General features: G+C 35.7%; 1 protein-coding gene across 1 annotated transcript in view; it reads left to right on the top strand.

The window, feature by feature from the left end:
* LOC101893712 (uncharacterized) overlaps positions 1-23,871 on the top strand; it is a 200,713-nt gene that overhangs the window by 167,962 nt on the left and 8,880 nt on the right. The window contains exons 3-4 of the mRNA XM_059120814.1: positions 8,545-8,750; positions 20,637-22,032. Coding sequence (XP_058976797.1) covers positions 8,545-8,750; positions 20,637-22,032 — 1,602 coding nt within the window. The remainder of the gene's footprint in view (positions 1-8,544; positions 8,751-20,636; positions 22,033-23,871) is intronic.

Below are 23,871 nucleotides of genomic sequence, written 5' to 3'. Positions count from 1 at the left end.
TGTATACCCTCAGCCAATATTCGATTATTTAAATATATTTTAACTTATGTTATGATTATTCAAATTGTTAACCCTCTGAAGGAAAGGACTAATGTTATCCATTTTGTATCGGACCTAAATAAATATGATATAAATATTGCGACATGGCAGGGTTGGACTACATTGGTTACTTCCCTCACTTTGTAAAAAGTATGTGATAATTTTTAGATAATGTTAAAATATGCGTGAGTTACCAGATATAGTCGATCGGAGTATTCCATTTTCATCTAATACAGATAAAACAAGTAAGCAAAGGCTACAGTCGAGCGGGGCCGACCGTTTAATACCCTACAACACTATAATAAATGATACACTTTATATAGGCCAGATACTCGAAAGTATTCCACAAGATATTGTGACAAATAATAAAAGAAAACCATCAGGTTTCGTTCTCTAATTTTCGAATAATAGAAACTTGAACTAATTTGCTCATTTCCAATTTATTGGTAGATGAGCTATAATCTCTCAGAAGTGGCAAAAGATTAACATTTATTATTGGTTTTTGACTAAAACGCATCTATATGAGATACAGACATTTGACTATACTCTTCAACGAAATCAGCCTTAACGAAATAGTCAGAAGTGCGTCTTTCCTGTATTTGTGAATTCTCCAAAAAGTCACTCGAATGGATATTTTCGTATTTTGTCTACAAAAGTTGGCAAACTATTTCACACATTGAATATTTTTGGATGGCCATCTAAAACTGCTTGGCTTTTGCAATGCCCGGTAACCCCCATTCAAATGTGCGTGAGGATCGGGCAATAATTACGACCTGCTGATAATTTTGCAGTTTTTTTGGTCCATTTCAACCCCTAAATATATGGCGATCATCTCCAAAAAGGGTAGGCTTCTATTCTGACCCTCATTCAAAATTTCGTTAGGATCGGGCCATAAATGCGATCTGTATATGATATCCTAACTACTTAGTTTTGTTAGCTACCAAATGTTTAATTCAAAATGAAAATATGTCAAAAATATGACAAAATTGAAAAAATATGAGAAAATGTTACAAATCCAATATTTTCATCTTTAGAGAGATATTTTAATGCGATTTTTAGACGTTTTTTCTTTCCTAACAAGAGGCCATTCTGAATTAATGAGAACTGTCGAAATCAGTTCAGCCGTTCTCGACATATAAGAGATCTTTCAAGCATATCTTCTTTGATAGACATATATATCGCACATATTTTGCTATATATCCGATTTGTTGGATGTTAACATCAATGTAAAGGTCAGAAGTAACCTTGTGATGGCTTTGTGATTTCGCCGGGATTTAAAATATTCGCGGTTTAATGGAAAATTTTGAATTTTTTCAACACAAAAGATATGGTCTATTTTACCCGCTAAATATTATCCGATGACCACCCAAATTGGTAGGCTTCTTCCCCGCCCTAAACTCTAGCTACATGCGTCGATTGGTCTATAATGGCGACCTGTATAGCTACTGCAAAATCCGACATTTTTTCAGTATTTGGTCCATTTCAACACCTAAACATTTGGCGATCATCTCCAAAAGAAATAGGGTTCTATTCTGACCCTAGCCCCACCTCCATTCTAAATTTCGTGAAGATCTGGCCATAATTGCGACCTGTAGAGTGATTGCAAATTAACATGGACAGACGGACAGACGGACGGACGGACATACATAGCTAGATCGGCTCAGCTCGGTGATAGGAAGATCCATCCTCGGAGATAGGAAGATCCATATATACTTTCCTATGTGGGAAATCAATATTTCGTGGTGTTACATAATTTTTCGCCCAATCAAACTTATAATACCCCAACACATAGTGTTGTAGGGTATAAATATTGGTATTAAAAATTACAAAAAAAATCTAACATTCATATCCAATTTTATGCGAAATCATAAATTCCATATACATTTTAGGTTTCTGGTAGAGAAAAAGCTTAGATATAGCAAGTTGTAAAAAATCGCTGACTTGTTTCGCAAGTTATGACAGAAAAACGTATTGAAAATTGTCACTCTTTGTAGGTGAGGTACAAGAAGGGGTTCGCGGATATATATCATCTGCACAACAGGTCCTGCTTTAGAAAAATGTTTGTATGTGTGAAATTTGAAGAGAGTTGGATGCATATTTCGCTTTCTTTGAGCATATTGCCTTTTGAAAATCTTGTGGGGCAGGTACCAGAAGAAATGGTTCAATCTCTCCCATCCTTATAAAAGATTTTGTGGTGATAGAAATATTGAGATGTACCAATTCTGAATGGGATCGGATGTTAGTTTCGCATTTTATTAGCTTTATGGATATTCCAACTGTTGGATGCGTGGGATGCTTGAAATATAAAGAGAAGAAGATGTTTATTTCGGATTTTATGTTCGTATTGGTTTTTTAAAACTTTGTTTCTTAATGGGGAAGGTACCAGAGCAAATGGTCCGATCTCAACCATCTTTATAACAGATTTTATGTTGATGGAAATATTGAGATGCACTAAGTCTAAATGGGAGAGGCTGTTAATTTCGCGTTTTATGAGGTTGAAGGACCCTTTGCGGTGGAGGTACCAAAATGAGTGAACCGATATATTCCACCTTCACACCAGACCTTGTGTTAATAAGAATATTGTAATGCGGACTAATCGGGCTCTTATATCACATTTTATAAGAGTTGTAATATTTCAACATTTTGACCCATTGGTGTGGAGGGGGGGTGAGGAAGTTGATGGAGTGGACCGATATTGTCCATTTTCGCACCTATACTAGCACTGATGCAAATATTAGGATTTGCAAAGTTGGAACAAAATCGGAATAACCTTTCTTTGTAGTAAAATATTTTTTTATACCCTCCGCCATGGTATGGAGGGTATATTAAGTTTGCCATTCCGTTTGTAATACCTCGAAATATACATTTTAGACCCCACAAAGTATGTATATTCCTGATCAGCAAAAAATTCTATGTAGATTTAGCGATGTCCGTCCGTCTATCCGTCTGTGGAAATCACTCTAGCTTCTGAACGATATTCGGTATTTTGATAATTTTAGCGACATTTTTGCCGGAATTGTTTCAAATTTGGTATTTTAAGTTTGTAATGGATAGAGCCTATGACAGAAGATTGTCTGTGCAGGTCCACGTCTTCGTATAGCCACCATATAACGGTACCTCCCGATATTCGGTATTTTAATGATTTTAGCGACATTATTCACCGGAATTGCTTCAAATTTGGTATTAGAAGTTGGTAATGGACACTACAGCCTATGACAGAAAATTGTCTGTGTGCAGGTGCACGTTTTGGTATACCCCCATATAATAGTACATTCCTATATTCAGTATTATGATGGTGCAGGTCCGCGTCGTCGTATAGACACTAAAATAACGGCTACCTTCGGTATTTTTAAGATTTTAACAGAATTTGTAACGGATTTTATTTTTATGAAAATTACCAAATTCGTTATAAGTGGTGGAGGGTATTCAAAGTTCGGCCCGGACGAACTTAAAGGTTTTTTTTTTGAAAATGTCGATCTTTTGCTGGGGAGTTACCAGAAGGGGTGGACCGATATTGCCCACCTCCGAACTCGATCTAGGTTTTATAATAATATTACGATGTACCAAGTTTGGATCAAATGGGATACTCCCTTCGAGAGTTATAGTGCGCACCAGCCAGGCAGATGGACAGAAGGACGGACGGACGGACATCGCTGAGTCGACTCTAAATTTTCTGAAACGGATTTGGTCCAAAGAGACCTAGGGTCTAAAATTTTAATATCGATGAGGCACGTTTTGGCCGTGTCAAATGATATGTACCCTCTCTAGCCATATGGCTGAGGGTATGAAAACATTGAAATTTGGAAAACAAAGATAAATGGTCTGTTCCAGAACTGCAGGAATGTTAAACTTTTTACAACAAGGTGGCGTAAAAGTAATTCTCCTATCAGAAAATGCTATAAATTTTACGATTGCAGCCAAAAAACATCGTTATATCTGTCAAGTAGATATGCATGCCCAAGGTGGCGCAAAAGTAAACTTTCGATGTTTTTAGGCTGTAATTAAGACATTAGAGGCCAATCGTAAAATGTATAGCATTTTCTGAAGGGAGGATTATTTTTGCGGCACCTGTTACAAAAATCGATTTTCTCTTTACGGTACCGAAAAAAATTGGATAAATAGTATATTCTTGCAGGTTCTGGAACAGAGCCAAAGATACTGTGTGATTTCTCACAAAAGTTTCATAAAATTTAAATTGCTCGCAAAAGAAAATTCTTTAATAGACAAAATCGGACGACGAAAAAATTTATAAAAGAGCGAATATACATCAATAATCTTGATAAAGCCATCTTATTGTTATAAAGGGCGAACTCATACATTAGGTGCCTATATACCTGAATTCAATGCATCTTTCATATATCCTCAGTTTGCATTACAAACCCACTTAACTTTCAGTGCTAATTTATACCATATTATTTTTTAGCACCACAAAGATCTCGAATTGACACTTGTTTGTGTCAAATTCATAAAATTTGCTTATAATTAATTTCTCTTCATTAAATTACCAAGTGTTTAACAAGAAGTATTAAAAATATCCATTATAATTAAATTGATTCCAAATTAGTTTACGTAATTTCCCCATGAGATGGGATGTATACATTTTGTGTTTTTCTTTGTCTTCTGCCATTGTTTGGTAAATTATTTAAACTATATTGGTTGCCTGCCATTCAGACAAATTTAATTTGATTTTCATTCTACATTGTTAGGCTGCTGTGAAGGACATTCGTAGACACATCGATATTTTCAAACGTCACATGCAAATCAAAATACGACTCTTCCAAGAAAAACCACACAACGACATCAAAATACAATGGAATAGCAAGCAAAACAATAAAACAATGACAACAAATTCGGAAGTTTCAATTTTGTTGTACAACATAGAAACCCCAATTCAAATTTTCTTATATTGTTACAAAATTGTTGTTGGAAAACAATTGAATGTGTTTTTTCGTACACACACATTGCCAATATTGTTTTAGAGGGTATTTCAATAAGTACTAAATTTTTTGAGTAGTGCAATACACGTATTAGCATTTTTATAGTTTACATCACAAGTAACCTAAATAGGCACGCTATTTATACCCTACAACACTATGTGTTGGGGGCATTATAAGTTTTTTAAAGCATCGCTTTAATGGTCAGGAGTGACCTTTTAATGTAGTTGTGATTTGGCTAGGGTTAAAAATATTCGTGATTTAATGGAAATTTCCTATTTACTTACATAAAAGTTAGGGTCTATTTTACCCGCTAAATATTGTCCGATGGCCGCCCAAATTGGCCCAGGTCTAACCTCTAACTCCATGTAAATTCCCTCGTCGTTTGGTTCATAATTGTGGCCTATAGAGCAACTGCCAAATCAGGAATTTTTTCTGTTTTTGGTCCAATTCAACCCCTAAATATAGTGCGATCATCTCCAAAAATAATAGGGTTCTATTCTGACCATAACCCCACCTCCATTTTCAATTTCGTGAGGATCGGTTCATAATTGCGACCTGTAGAGTGATTACAAATTAACATGGACAGACGGACGGACGTACATAGCTAGATCGACTCAGCTCGGCGAGATAGGAAGCTCTATATATACTTTCCTATGTGGGAAACCAATATTTCGATGTGTTACATATTTTTTGGCCCAATTAAACTTATAATACCCCCAACACATAGTTTGTAGGGTATAATAATTTTAGGTAAAATAAATGGGAAGAAAACTCTTTAAATCTATAAATACCTTGTATGAAATTGTTGTCAGTTTCCAACTCACCTGACAAAAAAAAAATAGAAAAAATAAAACAAGTATATATGCAACAACAAAAAGTATGCAGTTAGTTAAATTTAATTTTGCAAATTTTTAAAATCAAAATTCTTAGATAATATTATTCAACACTATAACATAAAATGACATTTTAAACTTGGCTGAAGGGTCAAAAGAATTTTCAATATTATGGAGCCCTTCATATGATTATTTTAATTAATATTAATTAATTGTCGGAAATATGATCAAGACCCTCTAAGTAACTAAAATAATGGGGTGCCTTTAAAAACGGGCTATAACAAAATGTGAACCCTTCTTGAAATATGGTCTAGAATAGTTGTTTTTTTATTACTTTTTCCCCAATATAAGTATTCTGAAAGAAATTGACTCAGTTAAGAAAAGTATATAATCAAAACCATTCAACTTCCACTTTTAATATAAATTTCAAATGTAATTCAAATACAATTGGTTATTAATAGAAATATATTTTATCCTGATACATTTAGTTAAATTTTGTGTGCCACTCCCAGATTAAAACTAAATTTTATGCTATTTTCATGCATCATCTCAAAGAAAGACCAAGGAAAAATGGCTATACTTGGTCCTGCGCAGGCAATTTTTTATCAAAGTCCGTTTTTTGAAATTCAAATGCCAAATATAAGACCATTCCGGAATAAAATATGGTTTAAATGATCAATATATTGGATATAGAGAAACTTAATGTTATTAAGGGACTAAATATTCTGTCCAAGTAAATTGCAAACAGAAAAAGCTAAAATTTTGCTCTGCTTTGGTATATAGCGAATGGGAATATGGAAAACTCTCAAATTTGGAACGTTGGTGTGTAGCGATTAGATATGTCGAAACTTTGTGGGTCAAAATTTTTCAATTATAAATACGCTCAAAGAAGGCGAAATAAAATAAATAATCGAACATTGGCCAAGGGGATAAATATGACGGCAAAACTGAGTGAAACCTTTTAACTTGTTTTAGCTATACTTTCAAAATCTGCTGGATTTTTTCCTGTAATTATTATACCCTACACCACAAGGTGGTCAGGGTATTATGTCTTTGTACATTTGTTTGTAACAGACAAAAGGAAACGAGATAGACCCATAGTTCGTTTTGATGATCTGCATAGAATCACATTCTAATTCGATTTATGCATGTCCGTCCGTCCGTCTGTCCATGTATTTTTGTAAACAAAGTACAGTTCGCATTTATTGCCCTATCCAGATGAAATTTTGCACAAATCATTTGTGTGGCCCAAGAACGAACCCTATTGAAATTGGAGATAATCGGTAAAAAATTAGATATATCTCCCATATATATTTTCGTCCGATTTGCCTTTTATTGTGCACCAAAGCCCGACTAGTATGGAATTTTGCACATACAACCAAATTAGGCCTGAAAATAAGTATGCCAAATTTGATCGAAATCGGTTCAGATATAGCTATAGCTCCCATATATATTGTTCATCCGATTTGTTATTTTTGTCCTCCGCAGCCGTAATATGCACTCTGTAATAACAATATTTGGGGAAATTTATCAAATACAGCTCCGAAATACTCTTGCTAAATGTTATCGAGATCGGTTCATATTTGGATATATCTCCGATATATAACTTCGTCCGATTTACCTTTTATTGTACACCAAACCTCTAATATTTGCCCAAATGGGATGAAATTTGGCACTTACGACCGAATTGAGTCTAGAAGTTAGTATGTCAAATTTGGTGAAGATCGGTTCAGATATAGCTATAGCTCCCATATATACTGTTCATCCGATTTGTTAACAAATAACCCACAGCCGTAATATGCACTCCGTAACAACGATATTCAGGGAAATATATCAAATACAGCTCAGAAATATCTTTGCCAATTTTTATCGAGATCGGTTCCGATTTGGATATAGCTCCCATATATTTTTATCCGATTTCAAATTAATTGTGCACCAAATGGGCAATACAGGTCCGAATTTAAAAGATACAAATGCTTCGGCACATTTAATCCTTTGATCTTTAAAGTATAATTATAATCATAGCGTGTATGATGGAATTCTCCCATAAAAACTTTTAATTGTTATGCGGATCTCTACTAAATTAGCAAAGTGGTGTAGGGTATCATAAAGTCGGCCCCGCCCGACTTAAAGGCTTTCTTTACAGGTTTTAATTTTGACATCGGAGACATTATAGGAAATTTTGTTAAAACTACTAAGCTTTCATAAAATAGTAGGGGCCATATCTTGATTCCACCTGACAGGGTGAACTTCAATTCAGAATTTGCACTGGATATGCAGTTTTTTAATGTTTTTTTTTTTATTTTGTTTTTGGTAATAATTTGGACTTTATATGTGGTATAAGTAGTTAAACACAGAATTGCAAAAATTAAGGATATATATACATGCGAATAAAATTTTTTCTAAATACCCATTTTATATATATATACCTTTCAAACACCCTTTAACTGAAAATTGAATAACCCCCAAGATGTTGGCATTCGAGTGCGTGTGTGTATCTATTGCAGACAAGCATGTTAAGTGAGAATTAAAAAATAAATTGAAAAAAAGAAACCTACATTTACAATTTCATGCTGTGCCTTCACAAACACACACATATTAGCATATGTGTGTGTGTGTTTATTTAGACTTCTTGTTTTGTGTATTCATCTATGCCATGTACTTGATTAGTTTTTAATGTTTCTCATCTCTGTTTGTTTGTGTGTTCTCTTTCTTTTTTGCTTGACTCTTTGTAGATGATTTCAATATGCAAGATGAGACAACAATACCTGAGGACATATTTGACCAACGACATCTGCAAGAGATCGAGGAAAAGGAGCAGCTCGGTAGCATCGGCAACAGCAGTGATGGTGGTGCCAAGGGCGGAGAAAGTGTCGATATTATTGATGTCAATTTGCCATATGATGATTCAGATGCAGATGCCGAAGCCGAAGCTGACATTGTAAGTAATTGTTTTAAGGTCATATTGATGTTATGACCTAAATGTTAAGTATTGGTATATACAAACACATACACACTGGCACACACACACACACACACACACTCACTGAGTGACTGAGGTCAGGCAATGTTGTTATTATCACCATAATCATAATCAACATGCATATTCGTTCGGATGTACATGATTTTATCGTTATCCTCATCACCACCACCATCATCGTCATCGTCGTCATCGACGTTGTCATATGTTGGCCAATATATCCTCATGAATATTTGAGATAAGAGAGCAAAGATTAAAAAGGGGGAATGAGGAAATGTGCGTTTTGTGTTGTTGTCACCATTATTGGTTTGACTATTTTTTTTTTTTTTGGGCCAAAAATATGAAAATGATTTTATTGAAATGGTAAGTGGACTATATGCTGTCATGAGTCCAATATGTGTTTCACATTTTAGGATATTTTGAATGTCCTTGGTTGATTTTTTTCAAAAAAGTTTTACCAAATTTAAATCGAGTATGTGAGTGACATATATTGGCCTACATTATTTAGCTTCTTCTCAGAGGATCAAGCTTTTGAATATTAAGATATCTTATACAAAAGGCAATTGTGTCACCAATTTGCTAAACATGTTCGATTTTCGAATACCTTCTAAATCGCTGAACTATTTCTGATGGCTCCAAAAGGGATCACAATTCTGAAAAATCACAAATTTCATGCAAAACCACATGTTGCTGAATTGGCCGAAACATTCACATGTTAATATTTTACCCAACGTATATCGTGTATCTTTCCCACAAAACGATGATCAACTATATACAGGGTGAGATAAAAAACAAAGTCAAACGCAATAATTTTTTAAATTTATTTTAAATTTTATTGAATGAAAGCAAAAAATGTCGGGAATAGCATCAAATTTTAGAGTTAGTTAAGATTTGTTCGAGTTGGTCATCTTTGGCACGAATTATGGCCTTCGAACGGCCAATAAAACCGTCACACGCTGCCCGAACGTTGTTCTGCGGTATTTTAGCCCATTCCCGGCGAAGCGCTTGCTTGAGGTGATCGATCGACACTTTGATATTTTTTAGTGCCAACCTTGCTTTCCAAAATACTCCACATACAATAGTCCAACGGATTGGTATCCGGAGATTTTGTTGGCCATTGTGCGCTGGAAATGGAGCGAGCAACCTCATTTTGTAAACATTCTTGGGTTGGAATGTCCAAGATCTGTGGCCAAAATGTTTTCGTGCCTAAGACTTTAATATACCCTCCAGAATATTTTCGCGATAACATCCGGCATTTATTCTGATGCCATGAACGATTAATACGTGCGGAGACGAACATCCGCTGTTATGGCGGCCCACACCATCACCATGGACCTCGTCTGAGTTCTAGTGGTCAACCGAAGGTGCAAGTAAACACGCTTGACAACGAATGTTTTCTCATCGGAGACGGAGAAAACCAACTTCGGCAGTTCACCACTTTCGGCCAAGCGAAGAAACTCTTTAGCTCTTTTGAGTCTATTTACATTCTTTTGCGGTGTAAGTTCTTGCACTTTTTGGAATTTCAATGGCTTTACCTCGAGCTCATTTTTCAATATTTGCCGAATGGAATATTGCGTTATGTTCAGCTCACGAGCCATTTTTCGGCCACTGTGACGCGGGTTTCGATCAAGTCGCTTCTTTACTTTTCGAACCATTTCTGCTGATGTTGCTGTTTTTCCGTCCTCTTCCTTGACGTCGGGCTACGCTACCAGTATCATGGTAATGAGCGATGGTACGAGACACAAAAGTTTTATTCACATTTAAATACTGGAGTGCTCTAACGATAGCCACTTGTGGTTTTCCTGCCAAATATAAAGAAATCACACTATCACGCTTGAATTCCATCACGAATATTTTTTTTCTGAAAATTCTCACCAAATACTTTTGTGCGCTTGTAAACAATATAATGAGCTGTCACTGGTGTACAGATAAAACATATTGCTACACTCCTTCTGGAACCTCACTCACAAAGGGTCAACACTTTGAATATTCATGAAGCTCATAAAACACGAAATTAACATCCGATTTATTCAGACTTGGCACAACTCAATATTTCCATAAATATAAGATCTGTTATAAAAATGGTACAGATCGGACCATTCCTTCTGGTATCTCTCCAACAAATGGTCAAAGTTTTGATTAACCACAACGACCATAAAATCCAAAATAAGCATTCGGTTCTCTTTAAATTACACAAATCACAATATTTTTAGTAACCCAAGGTTTGATGTAAAATTGGAATATATCGGTCCACTTCTTCTGGTACACCCCCCCACAAAGGGTCAAAATTCCGATTCCGATTCTATTCAGACTTGGAACATCTCAATATTTCCATCAACACAAGATCCGATGTAAAGATGTCAGAGATCGGACATCTTCTGGTACCTCCCCCACACGGGGTTCAAAATTTTGAAAAACAGAACGCTCTAAGAAGGCGATATAAGCATTCAACTCTCTTAAAAATTTCACCCATGCAAACATTTTTGCTAACACAAGATCTGATATATATCTGCGAATGCCTTGCGGTACCTCAACCAAAAAATTGGATATATTTGTTCGATTTTCTTCTAATTTTGCCGACACCAATATTTTTATCTGTTTTAGATGAAGTATGAAAATTGAATACTTCGGTCGACTATATCTGGTAACTCATGCACTAAAGTAAATGAAGTAACTAATATAGTCCAAACCTGGCATGTCGCAAAATTTCTTTAGGCCCGATACGAAATGGACAATATTGGCCCATTCCTTCGGAGGAGAGGGTCAACAATTTTAAATGATCATAACAGAAGTCAAAATATATTTAAATAATCGAACATTGGCCATCTTCTTTCTGATATAAGTCTGATATACCAGCAGGAGCAGATCTCATCTCATCTTCACACCAGATCTTGTGTGGAATTGGATGCTTATTTCGCATTTTTTTAGAAGGTATAATTTTAAATGTTGACTGGTTGTGAGGGGGTACATGACGGAGTGGGCCGATATTTTTATTTTCGCACCTCACTTGCACTGACACAAATTTGCAAAGTTTGGAAAAATGTGGATGATTATTTTTTGTTTTATACGGTAAATTATTTTCTGTGGAAATTTTGACCTTTTATGTGGGGGGGGGGGGGGTACCAGAAGAAGTAGACCCTTCGAGAGTTATCGTGCGCACAAGCCAGACGGACTGACATACACCTCTGGATCGACTTCAAATATCCTGGAACGGATTTGGTCCGAAGAGACAGAGAGTCTAAAACTTCGTAATTTCGATGAAGCACGTTTTCGCCGTATCACATGATATATACCCTCTGTAGCTATATGGCTGAGAGTATAAAAAGAAGTCTACAAAACATCTTTAATCGTTATTGATCGCTTTTAAAGATGGAATATTTCGATCCAGGATTTTGATCAATTTCCATATAATGGTATCTCCCCATTTATCTACAAAATTTTATGAAATGTGTAGTTTGTGATGCACACCATCTCCTTCGGATGTAAATTGTTAATTAAGATCTACGTTTTGATATTATCTCCACACAGTGGGATTCGGAATTTTTATGAGGTGACGTCTGGCCGCCATTTAAAGCTACCTCCTGAAATATTGATGATTTCTGCTAGAGAATTTAATGGCATTTTTGGAATTTTGGTACTTTAATTGCCTTGTATTCATGTAGCCTCCAAAAAGATACCGCCTGATATTCCGGCGTTTTGTGTATTTAGGACTGCCAGTAAATGTCTTGTAAAAAACAGAAATGGGTGCAATATAACATATAAATTCAAATATTTCATTACCGGAAAAATTTTCGTTTCTGATTTTTGTTACGCTTGCGAATAGAGAATCCAAAGTTTGGCTTAATCATCCATTATTTGTGAAATTTCTGGTCGTTTGTTTTCTCTTCCAAAAATGGCAACACTGACTGATTGCTTACATGCCCAGCAATGAAAGTGAAAATTTCGAGTAGTTGTACCTTGTGTCCTTTTGAAATATGTTTTTTCTTCTTCTTCTTTGGTAGTACTAGTAGTAGTAGCATGTACCATTTTTTTCTTATTCATTCTCTAGTCCTCATCCTACTTTACACATACTCCTTGAGCATCATTCAGAGCTTATTGACAAAACAGGGTTAACAGTTCTATAGAATTTCCATCTATACCATAAAAGACACATGCTGGAAGCGTTTGTATCTTTTTGCCATTTTGTTGTTGTCGATGTTGTTGTTGTTTTTATTAGTGCAGGGCATGTTTGCACCAAAATCCGGGCCATATCATAAAGAAAATGTGTCACCATTGAGGTTCTTCATATTCATAGAGTGAATGGGTTATGTGAGATTCAATTGAATTTCATACATCTTGATGGTCTCTGGCCTTAATTTCGGTTACCTCAATGATTCATTCATTCAGTCACTCGGTTCAGTTGGTTATTCGAATGAAGAAAGGAAAAACAAAAAATAAAAAAACGCAAGAAGTGGACTTTTACACAAAAATATCAATGAACAAACACACACACTCAAACACCCCCCAATATTTCCCGAAGAACATGTCTGAGGTTTGTTTCGCACATAGCCCTGGGAAAGTTGCTCTCCCTCTCTCTCGTACTTCATAAATATTTATCGAAAATTGTAACGATTCATGGCAAGTGACACATTTTATGCTGGGTTAGTTTTTATTTCTTCTTCTTCTCCTCCTTCTTCTACGGCTTGGTCGTTCGATTTGATTCACTTTTGGAAATGGCAAAATTATTGTGTGACATGGTTTTTCAATTTTTATGCTGTAGTAATAATATTCGAACTCACTCATAACGATTTGTTTGCTTTTTTTTATACCCTCCACCATAGTGTGGAGGGTATATTAAGTTTGTCATTCCGTTTGTAACACCTCGAAATATACATTTTAGACCCCACAAAGTATATATATGTATTCTTGATCAGCATAAAATTCTATGTCGATTTAGCTATGTCCGTCCGTCTATCCGTCTGTCCATCTGCGGAAATCAGTCTAGCTTCCGAACGAATTGAAGTAGATTGATAAAATTTTACTCAAATGTGTATTATGCCTGCAGGACTTTTGGTATTGAAAATGCCATGTAGGTCCACGTCTTCGTATAGCCCCCATATAACGGTACCCCCCGATATTCGGTATTTTGATGATTTTAGCGACATTATTCGCTGGAATTGTTCCAATTTTGGGATTTAAAGTTCGTAATGGATACTACAGTCTAAAACAGAAAATTGTCTGCGCAGGTCCACGTCTTCGTATAGCCACCATATAACGGTATCTCCCGATATTCGATACTTTGTTGATTTTAGCGATATTATTCACCGGAATTCAAATTCGGTATTTGATGTTCGTAATGGACGCTACAGCCTATGGCAGAAAATTGTCTGTGCATGTCCACGTCTTCGTATAGCCCCCATATAACGGAACCTCCCGATATTCGGTATTTTAATGATTTTAGCGAGATTATTCACCGGAATTCTTTCAAATTCGGTATTTGATGTTCGTAATAGATGCTACAGCCTATGACAGGAGATTGTCTGTGTAGGTCCACGTCTTCGTATAGTACCTTCCGATCTTCGGTATTTTAATGATTTAGCGACATTATTTACCGGAATTGTTTAAAATTTGGTATTTGAAGTTCGTAATGGATACTACAGCCTAAGAAATTGTCTATGCAGGTCCACGTCTTCGTATAACGGTACCTCCCGATGTTCGGTATTTTGATGATCTTATCTACATTATTACCTATCTTTTTTAAGTTTCGCATTTAAATATTGTAATGGATTATGACAAATGTTACCTATGCAGGTCCATGTCATCGTATAGACCCTAATAAAACAGCTACATTCGGTATTTTTAAGATTTTAACAGCATTTTTAACGGATTCTATGGTTTTTGAGAATTGTCAAATTCGTTCCAAATGGTGGAGGGTATTCAAAGTTCGGCCCGGCCGAACTTACAGCTTTTTAGTTTTTTTTTTTTTTTTTTTTTTTTTTTTTTTTGTATTTTATTTCAATACAGTACAGCTGTAGAGCTATTTGGAGCATGTCATGTTGTGGATATTTGGGTTATTAAATTGTTGTTGTTGATTTCTGGGTTAACCGCTCTGCAGTGTGACGACAATACATGTTCTGTCCCCTTGATAGTAGTGGAGTAGTAAAAAAACGGAAAACCTACAGCATTTTTTCTGGTTGCGGAAGACCACTCACTCAACAATATTGTGTCAATATCGTTTAAAGGCATCCGTATACGCCAACCGTCAATCATCAATATGCGGAATATGTTTATAAAATTATTGCGTGACTTATAGATACGGCGGATACACTATCACCACACACAAACACACACACAGCCATTCGCACAATATCCCAAGGCTAGCGGCGGCGCATAATGAAATTCCAAGAATTGGTGTTGTTTTTGATGGATAGCACAACAAACAGGGGCCAACAACAACAACAAGTGAAGTTGAATATTTATATCTCCGCATATGCAGTTCAAAATTGGGGTTGTATCATGTAGTCGCCGAGTTCTTTTTTTAATGGCCAATAAAATTATAGGTTAAATCTTGTAGTTGGCGGATGTATCCATGGCACAAAGTGAATTTTTTTATTAAGTGACAAAATAAAGGATTAAAGAGATCTGTTTTTTTTTATTGCATTCAATTATTTTGACAGATATGGGGATATCGATATGGATTTTTTGTATGAAAAACGTTGAAACCTTTAATTTTAGTTTACAATGTTGAGATTTATTATGACAACCACCTATAAAAAAGGTACAGATAAATAAAACAAGTAAAATAGTATCTGTCGGTTTTCCTGACAGATGTATACCCACACAGCCTTGAGTTATGATTGATGTTGACCCTTTATGGGGGAGATTCCGAAGCTTGTCAATATTGACTAATTCGTATCTGACCTAAGACTGATATAAATATTAAAACGTATCATATTTGGACAATATCAACTACTTCCTTGACTTTATATGAGCTATGTACAAGTTTTTGGAAAATGTAGAAATATGCCTGTGGTACCAGATATAGTCGACCGATATTTTCCATTTGCATTCTTCATCTAACACAGATAAGAATATTTATATATATGTGTGCAAATATTGAAGGGAATCGAATATTTATATAACATTTTATGCAAAATTAAAAATTGCGATAAATTACACATTCATATCAGATTCCTGGCTAAGATCAATATTTAGCTATAGCAAGTTGTAAAGAATCGGCGACTTGTTTTTCAAGTTATGACAGACAAAATTATTGAAAATTGTGACTCTTTGCGAGTGAGGTACCAGAAGGGTTTCGCAGATATATATCATCTTCACAGCAGATCCTGCGTTAGAAAAAATAATTGGATGTAGGAAATTTGAAGAGAGTTGGATGCTTATTTCTCTATTTTTGAACGTTTCGTTTTTCAAAATCTTGATCTTGTGTTACTAGAAGTAATGAGATGTGTAAAATTTTATAATTGTTTCGGTTATTTAAAAATTTGGCCCTTTGTGGGGGAAGTACCAGAAGGAATAGTCCGATATCTTATATCTTTATAACAGATCTTGTGTTGTGGGGTATATTAATATACCCCACATATATATGGGGTATATATATATATCTTATTAATATGTACCAAGTCTGAATGGAAGCGGATTTTAATTCCGCGTTTTATGAGCTTCATGGATATTAGAAATTTTGACTCTTTGTGGTACCAGAAGCAGTGGACCGGTATATTCCCTCTAGACCTTGTGTTAATAAAAATACTGTGATGTGTGTAATTGGAAAAAAAAATCGGATATATAAATTTTATAACAGTTAAAATTATTCAAAATGTTGACCCTTCGTAGGGGAGGTACCAGACCTTGAGTTAATAAAAATATTGGGAAGTGAGTAATTAAAGACAATCAGACAGGGTGAGATGAAAAAAACTGTAACCAACTTCAGACTGTTAAAATTATTCTAGTGGCAGCTCATTGTGTTGTTGCATTTTTGTGAGAATTTTCCACAAAAAAAAAGTTATTCGCGATGGAATTCAAGCGTGATAGTGTAATTTCTGTATATTTGGCTGGAAAACCACAAGTGGCTATCGATAGAACACTCCAGCATTTAAATGTGAATAAATCATTTGTGTCACGTACCATCCCTCGTTACCATGATACGGGTAGCGTTGCCCGACGTCAAGGAAGTGGACGGAAGAAAACAGCCACATCAGCAGAAATGGTTCGAAAAGTAAAGAAGCGAATTGATCGAAACCCGCGTTGTAGTGGCCGAAAAATGGCTCGTGAGCTGAACACATCGCAATATTCCATTCGGCAAATATTGAAAAATGAGCTCGAGGTAAAACCATTGAAATTCTAAAAAGTGCAAGAACTTACTTGCACTTAGAAAGAAAATAGACTCAAAAGAGCTAAAAAGTTGCTTCGCTTGGCCGAAAGTGGTGAACTGTCGATTTTGGACTTCTCCGATGAGAAAACATTCGTAGTCCAGCAGTTTGTAAACAAACTAAATGATCGGTTACTTGCCAAAGAGGTCATGTTGACGTTCGGTTGGCCACCAGAACTCAAGCGCCGGCCATGGTGGTGGTGTGGGCCGCCATAACAGCCGATGGTCACTCACCGCTCGTATTAATCGACCGTGGCATCAGAATATCTGCCGAATATCGAATCGCGAAAATATTCTGGAGAGTGTATTAAAGCCTTGGGCACGCAAACAGTTTGGCCGCAGACCTTGGACATTCCAACAGGACTTAGCACCATCGCACTCAGCACAGAGTGGCGCACCCAAGAATGGTAACAAAATGAGCTTCCTCGCTTCATTTCCAGCGCACAATGGCCACCAAAATATCCGTTGAACTATTGTGCCTGGAGTATTTTGGAAAGCATGATTGGCACTAAAAAATAAGAAAGTGTCGATCACCTTAAGCAAGCGCTTTACCGGGAATGGGCCAAAATATCGCAGAGCAACATTCGGGCAGCGTGTGACAGTAATTGGCCGTTTGAAGACCATAATTTGGGCCAAAGGTGACCTATTTGAAGAAATCTAAACTTATTCGAAAGTTTGATGCTATTTCCGAAATTTTTTGGTTTCATTCAATAAAATTTAGAAAAAAAAAGTAAAAATTATGGCGTTTGACTTTGTTGCAGGTTTTGTTATCTTACCCGATATTTTGACCGCATCAAATAATATATACCCTCTCTAGCCATATGGCTGGCAGTATAAAAATTACTGTCAATTTTAAAAAGTCTGTCTGAAATTCTGAGAAGTATTTTTTGTTAATGCTACAATGAGAATTTGTAAAGGAAGCCTCACCATTCTCCATTCTAGATTTTATTTATAGAGAAGGGACTAGTAACGGTTTTAAGAAAATTCTCAAGGACTATCAGATTTAAAGAGTTGACGGTTTGTCAAAAGTTTTGAGTTAGATAACCGTGAGTTTTTGATGCATTTTTAACAATGGCTAACAGTCAATTAGATCTAAAAGAGCTAAAAAGATTTATCTGTGCTTTCGAAGCAATTATCACGGATTGTTGTAGAATATCTTCTCAAGATTGCGGTTTTAAGGCATATTTTATTTAAGAACAATTTTGGAGTTAATAAACAAAACAAAAAAGGAAAAACTGATCTTTTTTTATTTTTTGTCTTTTCAGAAATAATGGTTTTTAAGGAATTTTTATATAATATATATATTTTTTTAAATACCTGATCTATAATCGTGGGTTAAAATACTATTTTCAGCTGCTCAATGGCAGTGTTTTTTAAATCGCTTTAAAAAAATGTCTAATATATAATGATATTTTTAGCGCAATATATAATTTTAGGAATAATTGTAGTATTTATATATTTTTAGGAATAAAAGTGGATTTTAAAAAGTTCTCTCATGATGAACTTTTATATGAAGTAGAATATCCGGAATTTTTACAGGTAAAATCGTTTAGTTTTTAAAGATATTTTCTGAAAGGCTATCATCACTAGAGTCGTAAATTAGATTTTCTTAATGTTTTCTCAGCATCAATCGTGGCGTTTATAAGAATATTCTTATACCCTACACCATACTATGGAGGGTATATTCATTTTGGCATTCCGTTTGTAACTCATCGAAATAATGATCTTAGACCCAACAAAGTATATATATTCTTGATCAGCGTAAAATTCTAAGACGATTTGGTCATGTCCGTCTGTCTGTGTGTCTGTCTGTCTGTCCGTCTGTCTGTCTTTTGTAATCACGCTATCTTTCAAACGAATTGAGATAGAAGGCTAAAATTTTGCAGACATGTCTAGTTTGCCAGTAGGCAGGTTAAGTTCGTAAATGGGCAATGTAGGTCCACGTTTTCAAATAGCCCCCATTTAACGGTACCTCCCGACCGTATTTTCGGTGATTTTTGATGATTTTAGCGACATTACTCACCGGAATTGTTTCATATTTTACATTTGAAGTTCGAAATGAATACAACAGCCTGAGACAGAAAATTGTCTGTGCAAGTCCACGTCTTCGTATAACCCCCATATAACGGTACCTCCCTATATTCGGTATTTTGATGATTTTAGCGACATTATTCACCGGAATTGTTTCAAATTTGGTGTTTGAAGTTTGAAATGGATACTACAGCCTATGACAGAAAATTGTCTATGCAGGTCCACGTCTTCGTACAGCCCCCATATAACGGTACCTCCCAATATTCGGTATTTTGATGATTTTAGCGTCATTATTCGCCGTAGTAGTTTCAAACTAAGTATTTAGAGTTCGTAATGGGAGCTACAGTCCGTGACATAAAATTGCCTTTGCAGGTCCAGGTCTTCGTATAGGCCCCATATATCAGTACCTCCTTATATTCGGTATTGAGATGTCGTATTTGAAGTTCGTAATGGAAGCTACAGCCTGTGACAGAAAATTGTCTAAGCAGGTCCATGTCTTCGTAAAGCTTCTATATAACGGTACCTTCCTATGTACGGTATTTTGATGATTTTGGCTGCATTATTCACCGTTTATTTCAAGTTTCGAATTTGAAGATGGTAACGGCTTGTGATACGTCGTACAGGCCCTAATATAACGGCTATATTTGGTATTTTTAAAATGTTAACAGAATTTTTGGCGAATGTTAACTTTTTCGAAAATTTTCAAATTCGTTCTAAATGGTGGAGGGTATTCAAAGTTCGGCCCAGCCGAACTTATTGATTTTTGATTGTTTTTTTTTTTTTTTTTTTTTTTTTTTTTTGTATTATTCATATAGTTTTAAGTCTATTATGAATATTTTCTCAGCAAAACTGTTGCTAGGCTAGAGCAATATATATTAGAACATTTAAGACATTTAACTTAAGAAACACAAAATCCAAGAGAAAAAAGTTTCAAACACCTTCCCCTTTCCTTGAGCCAACGATATTACTTCATCCCCAAAAACTATAGATAAAATATAAAAATAAATTGAATTTAAAGTCCATTTTTGTCTGCAGTCTATAAAAACACAAACTTTAAGGTATCCACACTTATTTCCAAAAGTCAATGTATGAATGGTTCCTTTGGAGAACGGGAGTGATGACAGGGAACAAAAACCTAATCAATGAGTTTTTATGACTTCTAGGGAACATAAAAGTCAAAAGTTAACTGAAGCAGGAAAATCCATTCCTTTCTACTTTTTTGCCTTTTCCCCATTCTCTGGGACCATAACAATCTAATAAAGTTTCAACATCTTACTTGGCAGTGGGGCCAGACATAAAAAACGTACGACAACTAACTGTATTTGCAACTCTTTTTCTCTCTCTCTCTCTGTGTGTTTATGGGTGTGTGTGTTTGTTTACTTCGTTTATTTCACTGACTTTTTTTGTTTTCTTTGTTCTTTCCCTATTTGCTTTCTTTTTTGGTAATTTAGATTCTCGAATCGCAAAGGTCCAGTGAGCGAAATTTCAACTCCAGCGATGACACCAATAACAATGGCGATGAAGCATCCAGCCCGGGCATTGTTTACATGACACAGGTACGGCCGGGCCATGTCGATGGGGTCACCAAAGTGGATAGTTTAAGGAAAACTTTTAATAAAAAGGATATCTTTAAGGAGAAGGTGAAAGCCAAATATAAACCCGGTGGGGGTGGTGAAAAGAAAACGCAGCAGGAAGTTAAATACGAGTCCACAAGTCCCCGTTACACATATGATTTCCCCGAAACAGATCTTTCATCCTTTGCGGCTGTGGATAATTATGAAGATGCCATTGACGATGATGAGGAGGACGATGATGATGGCAGTGCTGAGTATGAACGTTTTAAGTATATGCATGAAAAGAAATTACGTGAACAAAAAGAACGTGAAGAGCAGAAGAAACAACAACAGCTGCAACAAAAGCTTCATCAGCAAATAGCGGATGTTGACAATAGAAAAGAAGTGGGCGGAGATGGCGGGCTGATGCCACTAATAAAGAAATTAAATGAAAGGAAATTTAATAAACCTTCCAAGAATGAAAACGAAAAATTCTCCGCCAAGGATGAAAATGACCATCACCGAGCTGATGACCAAAGAAGCCATGACGACAACGATGGCATGGATGCCAGTGACAATGATGAAGACAATGCCTATAATGACAGTAAGGCTGATAAAAATGTTGATGTTGACACGGATGACAGTGGCGCCAATATTGATTATGATAGGCATCCGATATGGGAAGAGCAACAACAACAAGAACCAAATCAAAAGTCACTGCAACAACAATCCCAGGACGCCATTGGTGATATTGCGGCCGAGGAGAACGACAACGAAAATCAAAGTCCATGGCAAGTGAGCAAAATGGAAGCGAAAGATTTCCCGAATGTGTTCATACCACGTAAAATGAAACGACATAATGGTGCGGCACGTTTGGACGATGCCACCAATCGATATACACGCATCAAACAGGAACAGCCGGTTCAACATCTACGCCAACATGCCAACACTCCGCCACACAACTCCGCTGCGAGTGATGGCGGTGACAATTCAAAAGACGATGCCACCGCCATTGACAGTCAAGAGGAATATATGTCTCACTATCGACCGGCAAAAGAAACAAATTTCCAAAAATCCCATTATGGTCGAACAAATGGAAATGTCTCGGAGGCGAGTAGTGGCAGTGATGCAACTCAGCGACAGCAACCGCAACAACAACAACAGTCATTGATGTCGTTACAACGTGACGCGGAACAAGGATACAGTTTCACTACGACGAAGGGTAACAGTAATAACAATGTTGTCAGTGGGGAAAAGAGAAAGGACCAGGAGAATGGCTTTAGCAGAAATCGGGGTGAGTATATTTATTTTTTTAATTTGTAAATATATTATTGAAGATCCCTAAAGTTTAAATATAGAATTATCAAAAAGTATTATGTTTGAATATATTCTTATGAAAACTTTTACAAGGGGAATAAGCTTAAAGTTATTATATTTATTCATGGAATACTAAACCAACGAACTAGAATTAAAAAATAGATCGATAGGATCGAACGATAATCTTGAACAAAACCAGTAAGGAAAGCTCAAAAGTCGTGCGGGGCCGACTATATGATACCCTACACCACTATGCATATTTAGTAGAACTCTCGTAAAAGAAAGGTTTATATTGCAATTTCAAAGCTCTATGACATATCTGGAACAAAATATCATTATGGTAGAGTGCATATTCCCAAAGTTGCAGATTTAAAAACCAAATCGGTAGAAACATATATATGGGAGCAAACTTGAAATTCTTCCTTCTATGCTAAACTCGGTTGAATTTCGAAAATTCACTCTATTTGGGCTAATATTAGCTATTTGGTGCACAATAAAACTTGAAATCGAATAATGATATATATGAAGGCTATATCGAAATCTGAGCCGATCTTCATAAAATTGAAAACAGCTATTTCTTGGCTTCATCTGATATCTGGTACCAAATATTATTCTTGTATCGTGCACCAAATTTGAAGTACTTATTTCTATACTAAATTCGGTCTGAAGTGCCATTTGGTGCACAAGAAACCTAAGATCGGATGAAGGTATATATGGGAGCTATATCCAAATAGGAACCGATCTTAATAAAATTTGAATCATGAATTGCTAGGTGTTATCTGATATATGCTGCAAAATATCAGTCTCGTGGCAAATCGGATGAAACATATATATTGGAGCTATAGTTATATCTGAACCGATTTTCAACAAATTTGAAGCACATGCTTGTAGGCTGAATTCGGTCGGATGTAGCAAAATTCAAACCATTTGGACTGATATTTAGCCATTTGGGAGCTATATCTAAATTTGAACCGATTTTCACCAATTTCAATAGGGTTCGTTCTTGAGCCAAACAAATGTTATTTTGAAAATTTCATCTCAATAGAATAATAAATGCGGCCTGCATTTTGTTCACAAAAATACATGGACAGACGGACGGACATGCTTAAATCCGTGAACCTTCCAGAAAGAGTAGGCGGATATCTATAATTTTCACGCCGGAATTTGCGTTAGGAAAAATAATTGGATATATGAAATTTGAAGAGAATCTTATGGTTATTTCGAATTCTATGAGAGATATAATTATTTAATATTTTGACCCGTTGTGGGGAAGATACCCGAAGGTATAAACCGATATATCCTACCTTCACACCAGATTTTGTGTTAACAAGTTAAAAAGTGTCTGTCGGGTTTGCGAACAGATGTATACCCTCAGCCTACGTTCGATTATTCAAATATATTTTGACTTGTATTATAATTATTATAAATATTTAAATATTTAGATATAGCAAGTTGTAAAGAATCACTGACTTGTTTCGCACGTTATGTCAGATATAAGCATTGAAAATTGTGACCCTTTGTGGATGAGGTAGCAGAAGGGGTTCGCAGATATATATAATATTCACAAAAGATCTTGTGCTAGTATAAATATCTATATGTGTGAAATTTGAAGAGAGTTGGGTGCTTATTTCGAGCTCTTCATTTTGCAAAATGATACCAGAAGGAAAGAGGTACCATACCATCTTTATAACAGATTCTGTGTTGATAGAAATATTGAGATCGGATGTTTTATGATCTTCAAGGATATTAAAAATTGTAACCCTTTGTTGGGGTGGTACCAGAAGGAATGGACCGAAATATTCCATCTTCACACCAG

This window comes from Musca domestica, unplaced genomic scaffold (assembly GCF_030504385.1).
Source record: "Musca domestica strain aabys unplaced genomic scaffold, Musca_domestica.polishedcontigs.V.1.1 18, whole genome shotgun sequence".
In the NCBI taxonomy this organism is placed as follows: domain Eukaryota; kingdom Metazoa; phylum Arthropoda; class Insecta; order Diptera; family Muscidae; genus Musca; species Musca domestica.
This window is presented reverse-complemented; position numbering and strand designations above follow the sequence as displayed.